General features: G+C 43.1%; 1 protein-coding gene across 1 annotated transcript; it reads left to right on the forward strand.

The window, feature by feature from the left end:
- On the forward strand, positions 1-8,437 carry Colca2 (colorectal cancer associated 2; the record flags this gene model as incomplete). Its single annotated transcript, XM_013511188.1, is given in 5 exon segments — positions 1-147; positions 750-844; positions 4,484-4,538; positions 5,910-6,139; positions 7,775-8,437. Coding segments are annotated over 5 exon segments (837 nt in total). The 3' UTR covers positions 8,144-8,437.
- Positions 8,438-13,433: the final 4,996 nt, after the last annotated feature.

The following is a 13,433-nucleotide window of genomic DNA, read 5'->3' on the forward strand; positions in this document are numbered from 1 at the left end:
CCAGGGCGGCCAGCCCCGCCAGCTCAGGGGCGGCCCCTTCCGGAGGCGGCCTGCCCGCGATGGCACGGCCCGGGGATCCTTGGAGGCTTTCCCCGTCCGAGCCCGCGCCGCGCAGTGGAGAAACGCCTGCCGCAGAAGGGAGGGGTGGTGGGAGAGGGGATGGAGGGGAGCGCAGGAACGCGGGAGGGAGGAGGAGGAAAGGGACGAGAAGGGGAGAGACGGCGGAAAGAAGAGAGCGATGGGAGGGAGGCGAGGAGGGGGTCCCCTGGGCCTGGCCGCTTCTTCAAGGGCTGGAGACCGGGCAGGCCAACCCCGCGGCTTGCCCTGGGCTGGCTTCCAGACCAAGGGCACGTAGGGGTCGTCGCCTCCAGAAGCCAGGGGGAGAAGGGACTGACAACTGCACACTGACCATCACATCACGGTGGGGTGGGCTAGGTCCACTGCTATGAAGCAGAGTGCCCCGTGGGTCCCCCAGAGTCCAACACTCCCTCAGCTTCACCTAGCCGAGGTGGTGGGTTCCCCCGGATGAGCCTCCGCATTCTTGAGCAGCACAACCTGTGTGCTAACCTGTGTTCCATCCCCCTGCAGCCCTGAAAACTACTCAGCCTCCTTTTTTGTTTTCATTCACTTTGTGTTCTCCAAATCTAGAAACTTGGGTTTGGGTGCTATCGCCTGCAGAGGATACCCTTGCTCCACAGCCAGACACCCAAACCTTGGACTTGAGCATTGACTCAGTTTCCTTTCCCCAGAAAAACCGAAGGTGTATCAAGGTGTCCGGGTAAAGATCACAGTGAAGGAGCTGCTGCAACAGAGGAGGGCACACCAGGCAGCCTCAGGGGGAACCGTAAGCATGAACCCCTCCCTCCCTCCCCAGCCCACCGTAGGCCTCCTTCAGCCCTGTGCCCGGGAAGGTGTGGGCCGCTGGAGACCCAGCCTTCCTCAGCGGTTACACAAACTTCTGTGCCCCGCGTCCTCCCATCTCACGGGGTCCCACAGAGAACAGGTGGGGCGTGGCACGGCGCTCAGGACTTGGGGAAGCCCATCCCTTACTGGTTAAAGTTGAGTGTGAAAGGCTTATTGGTGTCCCTCAGGGAGAGCCAGTGAGTTGCTAAGTAGATTAATACTGTGTTAGGAAGACAGTGTAGGTACACTCCTCAGACTCATAGAAAATCTCTTTCAGAAATCCACCTCAGTTTGGGGAGCCCTTCCAGGTTAACATCTCTGTGGAACATCCTTCACTCTCTCCTCATCCTTCTGGAACTCAGCCTCTGAGATCATTTTGTCTGTAAGTTGCCAGTCACTAAAGGAAAGTCCTCAGCAGAAAAGGCCCATGTCTCTGGGGCACACATAGAACCACTTTCTTAAGGTGTCATAAAGCCTAAAGTCGTTCCAGCTTATTATGAAATTGATCTGGGCAGTCATAAGCACCTGCCTCTTTATATACCTCCCTAAAGCAGATAAGTATGCCACCAGGGCTCAAGGAGGGCAACAGCAACCAAACCAAATAAAGGAAGTGAGGTTATCCCCGAGGAGAGGGCAGCTTCTTACTGAGAGAGCCTCGTGAGTGTGGAGGCTGTATCTCACAGTGAGGGCCTGATGGGATTGGGTCTTCTTTACCCTGGGGTATCTGCCCCACAACAGTCTCTGTGTTGGGTGCTGTTTGTATACAGTGCTTTGGCAGTGGACCTCGTGACGTCACTCTACACATCACGTAGAGTGGTAAGACGCCAGATGAATGGGGTTCAGACCTCACCTCCTCGGTGATGAACAGTAACTCACTCAACTTTCCTCCCTATTTCCCCTCCTCTTTAAATTGGAGATAATATTAAGGGTTACAATAACTATTGTATGTAAAGCATTCTAAAGAGCACTTTCCATGTGATGAGTGCTCAGTAAATGCTATTACTGTGTGGGAAAGGCAACTAAAATACAACTGCAATCAAGGATTAAAAGCCAGATACACACAGTACAGTCTTTGCTCAGAGTTTAAAGTTAAGGAGTGAGTTAGCTGTGATTTGGTACATACGGATGGAGAAGTTAGTATCTCCTGCTGCAGATTTTCAGGTAACAATGAACTTTCCTTACATTCGTAGAACACTTTTTAATGATTAACTCTTTTGACAACCAGGGGGAGGTAAGTATAAAAGTCTTCTCATTGTTGACTCAAAATTCATCTTCCTGCAGATCCGCACTAACCAGGACTCTGGTAGCCTCACCTCCTTCCATTTAGAGATGGTTACACTATTAATAAAATTAGATCTAGAGGGATCTGGAAAATGATTCTGGAGCCAAAATAAAATCAAGATGTTCATTACAAAATATAATCATTCATTAAAGAGCTTCAGTCTTGTTAGAATTCTGTTTCACCTATACCTAGAGAAGTTCATTGCCCTTGGATCCTTACAGATTGGTTTTACCGTCGTTTCCCTGCTAGCAAACTGCAGGATCTAAAGCTTTCCACTTGCGTATCTGACCAGTTTCTCTCCTTTAGACCAGGGTCACATCTTTTTTTGAACCTCCTCCCCGCACCCCAACCATGAGAAATAAAGCAGGACTCCTGAGCCAGAGCTTTGCAGGAATATTGCTTTACCTCCTGAAAGATTCCATCCGATTCCCTCCAGAAGTACTGCACTTACAGTTGCAGCAGGACAGCCACATGTAAAATCCATCACCAGGAGCCGTGGGAAGGACCTAGGATTCTAGATACACCAAAAAAGTATACTCAGTAGGCAAGGAAGGCAGCTCCCAGAGGATAATTTATGCCTACTCTTTGGTGTAGACCTTTCTAGTTTAACAGATTATCTCCAATTTGATTGTTGGAGGACATTCCTGGCAAACTTTAAATCAAGGAGATAATTAATTGTATCAAATATTACAAAGCAAGAAGAAATTTTCTCTCCTTATAAAGCCAGAGCAGTATCCCTGGTTTGGAATTCTAAGAAGACAATCCTTGGTAGAGGCTGTCGATTGAGACAAATATCCAAGTTTCTGGTTGCCCTAGAAGAAACCAGTAAATTTAATTTTTAAAATGCTCATTTCAGCCAGATCAATTTACAAACACACTGAACCACCCATGCACATGCATTTCCTCTGCCTGTAAGGTAAAGAGAAAGTTCAGTTAGTACTTATCTAAAGAATATAATTTACTTTTCTTTTTTTTCCACCATTAGTTTTTTAAACAGCCTTGATGTGTTTTTCTAAATTGTAGATTGCGGTTTCTTTATGCTGTTTGAAATCTAAGAGAGGTGCCTTTCTTTGTATTGGAGTGAAGTAGAAAGGGAACCCATGACTAGAAAGATAATATCAAGTAGGATATTGTAAACATACCTCGGGGAGATAACAACAGGATAACAAGGACACGGGCAAACAGGCCAGTCCGGGGAAGTAGGGGGTTAAAGAGCTCTACAATGAAGCAGATTTTTAAAACCCACTCCTTCCAAGTCCTTCAGCTGGAGCTGCAGCCAAATATTTGCATAAAGAGCTAGTAAAGGATTCCAGTTTCCTGGTTCATGACATTACAGCATGGATTATTTTCAAAATTAACACCACCTCCTGTTTCAGCAATGGCTGGTTGTGCAGTTCTCCCAGTAGCTCGGTGTCCAGGAGTGAGTATCCCCTGGAACCCAAGAGAGGCCTGGCTTCCCAGCCCACAACCCCAGAGCTATGCTAGTCCCTTTAAACTTTAAAGCCAAGGCCTGAAATCTTAAAAAAAAAAAAAAAAAATTAGAATAGTTATCATTCCATTGGAAATTATAGGCTGCTTTACTTTAAATAGTTAAGAGCAGTCTTATAAACTTTAAGTCCTGAAATGAAAAAAGCAAATTTATAGAAAATAGTAAAAAGCATACAAAGAGTTGAAATATTTCTTAACAATGGGCTAGAATTTTTTAATATGCTCCAACTCACTGACTACAGCTTTAAGAAAATGTCTATTTTAATAGTTCATTGATAGTAAAAGCATGTGAAAATTTTTAGCCAATCTGGTTTAAAAAGTTAGGAATTGTATTCTTTAGGAGACATGAATTCTGTAGACTAAGAAACCAGATTGTGTAGGAAATTTTTTAGGGTAATGATTGACTAAGTCATAGTTGGATTAAATAGCTATTAGACTTTATTTGTAAATTGAATAGTTTATTTTTTTAATAGCTTAATAGAAGGGTTTTCTGCTGAGTTTTCTTAAGCTATTATATTTTTGAAACAGAAAAATTATTTACATTGTTTTTTAAATCAAAATGAATAACTTAAAACTGAAGTAAGGAATCTGATTTTAGAAAAAAAAAAAGTTCCCAAGCAAGCAAACACAAAAATTGAATCTAAATAAAATATAACATTGGTGATATGTTTTAAAACGTGCCTGTTGTTTAGAAGGAGGAATCTGGCTTACCGTGTAGCAGAAGGACACTTAGTTCCCATGAAAATATCTTAGCTTCTGTATAGAGCTCTGAGCTTCTTTTTGCTTCATAGTCATATTCTTTCTTGGCAGTTCTCTGGAGGCAGCGATGTCCACCTTTCAGACCCAGTTGCACCATCCTCTGCAGGTCAGTACAGCCAGCATTGTGATTCCTTCAAACCCTCCTTCAAAAGTCCATCTCGAAAGCTTTCCAGTGCTTGATTCAGGGGTTAAGATAGGCACCACCATTTAATTGGAATTCAACCAATCAGAAAGTGAAAAAGGCCGAGTGGCTCCAGATGCAAGCCCAGCAAGAGAACAAGTGCAGTTTTTTTGTCCTCTTTACTGAACTGTCTATTCTCTGCTGTCCAGACTGCCCCAAGACTTTGTTCATAGTTTTTCTAGTTTCTCACCTCTAGGTAACTAAACTTGACTATAAAATTAGAACATTTTCAAAGACCTCTTTGTCTTTTACCCTTTTCAATGGAATACTGAACATCCTGAACACTAGAATAATGCCTTTGCTCTTGTTCCTGTAGCTTCCAGCCGACAAGGGCTTCCCTCCCCGTCTTTTCTCTCTTCCCAGAGAGCAGTTCAAACAAATGTAAGTTTTCCCAGCTCAACACGAAGAACTCTATTACATAAACATTCCTTCCTGTGACACTCAGCAGCAAAGAGGTCATAAATAAGGAAGCCTGTTTTATGGATGGTTTCCACTGAATTGTCACTTTAACTTAACCTTGGAGGAACTTGAAACTTCAAAAAATCCAATGTCCCGTAGCCCCTTTGATGGGTACACTCTACCCCTCTCTTCTTTGAGCACTTAAGAATAATCATACATTGAGTCCATTAATACTCAAATGGACAAGAAGTGATGTTTTCCAAATTATTCTGGCTTAGTATCTAAAAAAATTTATTGCATTATCATGTTGACATCTGCACTATGAGAACACTTTGTTTTTTCTAACCCTAAACAAGTAATACTAATTTGTACTCTACATTCCTGGTTTCTGTCTTTATCATTTTCAGTACCATTTATGGGTACATCACTTTTCAAAACCCTTGCCTCAAAATTTAAGTTACTGAATGTGAAAAGGGTTAGGAAAGCAATGCCCCTGAATCAAGAGAACTCTTTCCAATGGCGTTGGAAGGTTTTTCATAGCCTCAAACAGATCTGTCAATTACTGCTGAGAGGTTTACTTAAACTTCAGATAAGGACTGGAGGTTAGTGCTTTTACAGCAGACTTGAGCTAGCAGTGTGACTCTTAGACCTATGAGTTGAACCACCATACTTTATTTCTGCTCAGCCCATATTGATAGCCAGTTGTTTTCAATTTATTATTAATCATACTAATTTCAGGGGCGCTGAATTTAAGACAACTGAACAGTCCAAATGGCCTGCCTATTTACTTTTCTGGAACTTCGTGAGCACTCCCCCCTCCCAAATAGTCAGAATATAGAAGAAAACTCCATTCAAACCCATTTTGCCATTTAAAAATCTTTTCTCTTTCTCCTCTAGGACTCTATTTTGAACCCGAACCAATGTCTTCCACACCCAGTTATTTTCAACCCCGAGAATTTTCCACTTGTATTTCTTGCGAAGAAAACCCAAACTGCCTGGATCAGATCTTTGATTCCTACCTTCAGACTGAAACACTCTCCGAGCCCTTGCTCAACCCCGCGCAAAGTGCTCCATACTATCTGCCAGACGGCTTCCAGGCCAACCCTTTCTGCTTTAACCAGAGCCTGGTAATTTATCTTTGTTTTTTATATAACCTGATTGTTGCTAACTATGAAGTAGTAATGCTTTGTAAGAAAGTTTGCATCATCTCCTTAGGAGTCATACAAATGCTAACAAGGGGCGCTGGGGATTTAGCTCAGCGGCACAGCGCCTGCCTGGCAAGCGCAAGGAGGTAAGTTTGATTCTTGCTACTGGAAAAAAAAAAAAAAAAAAATGCTATCAAGGAAACAACCAGGGAGCCATTGATAATGCAATGTGCAGAGACAGCCACTTGCTGCGAGGCATAAACCTTTGAATACACACTTAATTAGAATTGCCCAAGTAAGTTGATGGGTGGCAATAAAAAGGTTTTCTGGCAATACTCAGTGTGTTGCAAGCTGCGCAGTTAAGACAGTTCCTAATTTGGAAATGACTGGTTTACCTAATGGCTCTTGGATTTTTGAGTTCTTGAAAATGAAACTAAGGTTGTATCTACACACTCCCAAACTTCATTTGGAAAGGGGAATTCAGTTGGGGTGGGTTTAGTTACACAACTGGCTGTACTAACTGGTTGCTTTTGTGTCCTGGAGGCACAAGAGCTCATGTGGGTCAGAGATGGCAAGTAAAAATGAAGCTCTAATCTTTGCAAGAATATGCATTGTCTGTTCTTTATGGATCGCAAATGCTCAAAAACGTTATTTTTAAAAAATGTAGTAAGCTGGGCGTAGTGGCGCACACTTATAATCCCGGCACTTGGAAGGCTGAGGCAGGAGGACTGTTGCAAGTTTGAGACCAGCCTGGGCTACAAAGTGAGCTCAAGGCCAGCCTGAACTGCATAGCGAGACCCTGTCTCAAAAAGACTAAAAAAAAGGAAGCAAGGTTTCCATAAAGTCTACTTATTCAAGTATCTAGTGACTTTAGATGTCTTTTTGAGATTTGTAATTTTTTAAAGCTTCTAGTGTTGTTATAAAATTTTTAAGAAATGTGAATACTTTTTCTAGTGTATAAAACATCTGTATAGGCATGAGACTAAATTTAAAGGGAATAGGAAATTAACAGCAGAATATGCATATTGTTACGGGTCTTCTTCATCCAGTTCCCTTCCATTCTCCAAGTTAGGCTTTCTCAGTGACAGCCGTAGATTTGCTTGAGAGAAGACAGTCAGGACGTTGATCCCCAGGGGACAAGACTGTAGGGGCTGGAAGGGTAGTCACTCAGCGTGGGTCTGTCAGAGGCAGCGTCATTGAGGATCCAAGTTCTGCCTTTGCACACTCACCCAGTTCTTCACAGTCAAGGGTGTGCAGAAATACCCAGGGTGCCACCTGCAGCTCATATTGTGGCACACAGCAGGATTTAATGTGCAGGTGACCTAAAGCACAATGGGATTTTGTGGTTTAAGAACAAAACATCCTCCAAAGTATGGTTATAACAAAGGAAGCCAGTGAAGCAAAGCAATTGATTGTTGGGAAAGAAATAGGCAAATAGAGTATAGTGACATGAAATCATGTAGTCAACAAATAAAATTACTTCTCTAGACTTGGATTGGGTATTCTGTTTTTTCGCCCCTACTTTTCTTACCTAGGGTTAATACATCCACACTATCCAGTTCTTTTGATCCTGTCTAAGTTATCAAGCTCTTTCTTTATTGCTTTTCATTTCTTTAGACCCCAGGATCGCCTTCAGATTCCTCCACTCTCTCTGGCTCCTTAGACTACAGTTACTCGCCAGCTCAGCCGCCTTCATATGCTTCAGAGAATTATAGTTCTCCTCCCTGTCTGGACACCCTAAACCATGGCTACCCCCAGGAAGACTACTCCTACCACCACTTGCCCTCGCACGCCCAGTACAACTGCTTCTCCACCGCCACCGCCTCAGTCTGCCGCTGCGCGTCCTGCGAGGCAGAGCACTGGGAGGCCCTCAGAGCAGCGGAGTGCTTCTATCCCAGCACAGACTGTGTGGACTTTGCCCCCTTAGCAGCCACCACCAATGACTTCTACAAAAGGGAAACAAACTGCGACATATGCTACAGTTAATAGAAGTGACGTGATTTAGAACACGGCGTGGGCATGTCTATCTTTCTACCACACCTAGATGACACTTCAAAATATGCAACCTGTTAGCTAAATATCACAAGCACGGTGTACATGTCACTGTTTTCCATTGTCTGATGCTAATGTCAGCATTAATGTCAAGTCCTTAAGCCCAGTTATAGTGCCTACCTTATACGCTGAGAGTCACAGTTTTTGTAGGTGATTTTCCATTTACTTTTCTGTGTAACCAACAAATTCTGTCTTTTTTTTAAACTAATAAATAATTTTGTATTACTATATTTTGGATTATGTTTTTTAATTTCCAGTGGTACTCTCTGATTTGAATATTATCAAAGAGGCCAAGAAATCCTCCACTACACTTCAGTGGTTTCATCTTACTTATTCATGAATAGAAAATTATTTTAATGTGGTGAAATGCCTTTGCTGCCATGGACTACGGTAGACATGGCTACAATGGTAGAAAAGCAACATCTGCCTCTGCATTAAATGAGGATGTACATTTTAGAATAGCATCAGAAAAAGACATGAAGCCAGGCCTGGTGGTACATGCCTGTAATCCCACCACTCTGGGAGGCTGAGGCAGGAAGATTGCAAATTCAAACCCAGCTTGGTCAATGTAGCAAGATCCTGCCTCAGAATAAAAAAAGAAATTAAGCCAGGGATATAGCTCAGTGGCACAAATGCCTGCCTGGCAAGCATAAGGTCCTGAGTTCAATTCCCAGTACCAAAAAAAAAAAAAAATTAAATAGGGAGGGGATGTAGCCCGGTATGAAGGACCTAGTTTCAATTCCCCATAACCCATACCACAAAAAGAAAGAGAAGAAAAAAAAGAAAGAAAAAAGAACAGGAAAGAAAGGAGAGGAAGAGAGAGACATGGGCGAAACATTAGTTTCTTCTATCTGATATTGGCCAAAGAAATGTTAATATGACCAAAACCCACAACTTCACACTGGCAATATTTACCTGAAGATTGTTTCCAGAGCACTGTTGTGTTAACTGTCTTGTCAAATACTTGATCTTTTTTTCCCTTGGGCACAGCCATATAGTTGAGAATTTTGCTTGCCTTGTATTTCTGAATTTCTGCCCGAGATTCTTTCATATGTGTCACTTGTGTTTACACATTGGTTTTTAGTATTATGTTGTTTACAACTGACTTTCAGAGTTTACTTCCTCCAATTAATCTGTTTGAAGGAGTCCACTGTCTTTCAAGCACGAGGGGTTACTTAAGATACTTGCGCTAGGATATACTATTAAATCTTGTTTGCTGAGGCAGTTACAACACAGGACTTAATCACTTTAGTGAAGCCTAGAGGGCGTTTTCCTATCTCAAGCTTCAGCACCAGGGCAGCAATACTGGCACCATTAGCAGTAGCCACAACCATTTTCTGAGCCCTTCTGGTGTACTAGAATTGTCTGCAGGTTTTCCTTCTAGCACATTTTCAGCTTTTTTGCAACACGGTTAGCAAATTGCAGAGCTGGTGACTCAGAATTTAAGTCACTTGCCCAGAGTTGCCCAGCCCACCAATACCCAAGCTAGGGTGTGCAAGAATTCAAAGAATCCTGCTCCTTACGCTCCCCTAATGTAAAGTTTGAGCCACCATTTATGGAAGACTGTTTAGGAACATGTGGAGGACTAAGTGAGACACCCCAGAAGGGCCAGGCGAAGGGCAGGACGCCAAGATGCCAAGCACAAGAGCTGCTTGTGTCCTTATGATATGGGAGGGAGGGGGAGGACCTAACTAGCCCCCACCTCAGTGGGCTTCTTCTATCGGGAGACGGATATGCTTTCAAAATGCCATTAATTTTCCTCTGCCTGGGGACTTAACTAAGGCTTGGGCAAACACAACAAGCTACAGCCTGCTTCATGAAATAGTTGTGCCAGGGAAATAGAACAATTGCTGCTTTTCTGAGATGCCAGTAAAACTGAATTTTTAATGGCTTGAAACTAAATTGAAACTGGCTAGCTGTCAACAAATATCTATTCAGGCGGACCAAAGCCCCTGCATATTCTCCTCCCACCCCCAGCAGCTGTCCCCAAAGGCTAAACAGCAGAGCAATCAAAGCTTCCCGGTGGTTGGCACCCGTGTAGCCTTTTCCTGAGTACCAGCCTTTTTAAAAAAATATATTCTCCCTTCAATCCTCTACCCGCTGAGTCTGTTACCTTGAAGCTCTAACAGATAGGATTTTCAAACCCCTGTGTTTTCTTTTCTTTCTATTCCCTGTAGCTTTTACTAAATCTACTATGGAAAACGATTCAGAGAAATGTGAGACTAAGGCAAACATAGCTAAGGTGCATGGCAATGTCTAGCTCCACCTTAACAAGGTCTTTAAGAAATTCGCAGATGCTGAGGCAGAGAGAATACCTGGTGCATTACCACGTGGAGGCCCTCTGCCCACTCAGTATTTTGCCTGTTGCGGCACACATAGAACAGCTCAGGAGCCCAACGGCAGCAGATAAAACATGTGCTAATGGCCCTGGAACAACCTAGATTGCTTCTCATCAAACACGCCAGGCAGCTGGAGAAAATATAAATTCTTATGCCTCAGTGTGACAAAGCACAACCCAGCAAGTCTAGGATGGGACCCAGGCATGTGTATGCTCTAGACCTACTAAGGTGATTGTGATGTACACTGTCCTTTATCGACATTTGTAAATCACTGACATATTCAGTGAGTTTTTCACACGAAGGACCTATTAGCACAATACTAACAGTTTACATGGACTAAGCTCTGTCTATGGGTCAGTGCTGTGTGCATTATCTCGTGTAATCCTCAAACAACCAGATAAGATATATATTGCTATTGTTCTTGTCTTTATAGTAATGAAATTGAAGCTTGGAGAGGAAATAACCTGTCCACAGTAATACCGCTCATAAATCAGGGTAAGAGGAACCTCTTACCTCTCCAACTAACCTTCTCCAAGGTAATCTGTCCAACTCAGGTTAGGTGATGTTATGATCTGAACTTTCAGTACCCTCAGTACACTTTTCATGCATTGTACCTGGAAGGATAATCTTTCTGGCATTCATCTTTAGCTTTAAAATTCCATGTATATCTGTAGCCCGTTCTTCACAGACTAGAGAAGCATCTGATAAAATTATAATGGGAAGTTTAAATGAATGAATACATTTATTATTCTGAACCATCAGAGAAATTAAACAAAATGTTAAGTGAATGCTTGCTACATACAAGACTGATCACACACCTTCAAAATGCAAAGGTTAGGGGCTGGAGATTTAGCTCAGCGGCAAAGCGCCTGCCTGGCAAGCGGAAGGTCGTGAGTTCGGTTCCCCGTACCGGAGAAAAACCAAAAAAAAAAAAAAGGAAAAAAAAATGCAAAGGTTAAAAGGGGGGTTGATTTTAAAAAGAATTTCAGTTAGAATGGGTATAGACGGACTTTCAAATTTCTGGGAAACTTCAATTAGGGGTCCTCTCCTGAAGCATAAGAGAGATGAGAGAAAGCTAAAGGTAGTAAAGATTTGGGAACTATTATCTCAAGCATGGCCCAGAGCACATCTTGGCAGTTGGCCTAAGCCTGCAGGTGATATTTGGGAGCAGTGTGCAGATAGATAAGGACAACTGAAATGATGCAGTAGGGGAGGAGAAGCTACCTGCTGATAGACTATGTTTCTAAAAATAGTCTAGAAAGACGATGGCTAAAAACAGATCAAAGCAAATAAAATTGTGAAGTAACTACATCAAAATAAGCACAGGCTCACCATCTGGCCAAATCCTCAAAGTCCGCATTAGCTAAACCCAGGGCAAGCCTCAGAAAGCAGTTCTCATACTACCTCCCTTCCTCTTACAGATGATGGTGTGGAGGCTCCTTGCCTAAGAGCAGGGCCTGATCAGTGGGGTGTCTCAAACACTTGGAGCTGGATTTTAGTGTGGCCAAAGGATGGCCATGCTGGGCCTGGTAGCTGTGTACTTTAAAAGCAGACCGATTGGCCTCATCCTCATGCTCCAATAGAGCTCTGAGCAGGATTACGAGCTAAAAGATGAAAAAGTCTGAGATACAACTTTGCATAATACTAAAACACCAAACTCACTGAGGGAGAAATCTCTATTCGGTCCTACTTTAGCAAGCAGTTTCTCTTGCTTAACATGGATAAAAAGTACACTACAGGTGAGAAAGGTGGAAAAGTGTGTGTGTGTGTGTATGTATGTGTGTGTGTATGCGTGTGTGTGTGTGTGTGTGTGTGTGTGTATCTGTGTCTGTGTGTTTTGTGTATGTGCTTTAGTAGTCACCATCTGGATCATCAGGAGGAAGGAGCACATATTTGCTCTTTCATTTGTCAGGATTGGACCTGGAGTAGCACATCTCACCTGGGACTGTTCTAGTACAGCTACCACTTTCCTCTCCCACTGTGAAAATTTTTGGCTGATGAAGTGAGATTTTGAGAAAAGCTTTCATTGGGTTACTGAAGTCCTAGGATTTCCCCGAGGAGGAGGAGAAGGTATGAATCCTAAAGAAGGATCACTCTGAGAGTCAGCATCACTCTCCCTGTGGGGTTGGGATAGAAAATTTCACTGTTTGTGCAAAAGAAGACGTCTACGTAAGGAGGACGCATCAGAGGGCAATTCTGCTAGGAACTGAGGCGGGCACCTTATGAGAAGTTGAATTTTCGGACAGTTGTCTGTTGGTTTGTGAGCCCAGTTGTACTTGGCATTATGTTTGAATTTTTTCCTCTCACATTTTAATTCTTATTGGTTAATTCATAGAACTGTGGGTAGAAATCAAATAAAGAGACTCCCAAGGGGAGTAAGGTGTCTCCAGTTTGTCCTCTCTGCTGAGCCCTGCTTGGAACTGGTACCATGCTGCTGCAGGGACTTGGGTTTAGGACTCACAGGAAGTGATCAGCAGCTAATGAGCAATGTCATGGTGAAAGCCACTGTTGTGAAGAAAAGCACCAGTTGAGAAGCAGCAGCTCCAAGATACAGTTACAAGACAGGTATGAGCCAGGCAGGGTGGTGCACACCTGTAAACCCAGCACTCAGGGGATGAGGCAGGAGGGTTGCCAAGAGCTCGAGGCCAGCCTGGGCTACATAGTGAGTTCAAGTCCAGCATGAAATACTTAACAAGACTCTGTCTCAAAAGACAAATACAAAACAAACAAAACAACCCAACTACAGTTGAAAGTAAAGAAGATGTTACTTCGGTCACTGAGGACTAAACCCGACCCTGTGTACCCTAGGTAAATGCTCTACCGCAGAGCTATATCCCCAACCCTAAGGGTGACTTTAGGACAAATGCAAGAAAGTTTGTACACAG

The sequence above is a fragment of the Chinchilla lanigera genome, unplaced genomic scaffold (assembly GCF_000276665.1).
Source record: "Chinchilla lanigera isolate Chin_1 unplaced genomic scaffold, ChiLan1.0 scaffold00011, whole genome shotgun sequence".
In the NCBI taxonomy this organism is placed as follows: Eukaryota; Metazoa; Chordata; class Mammalia; order Rodentia; family Chinchillidae; genus Chinchilla; species Chinchilla lanigera.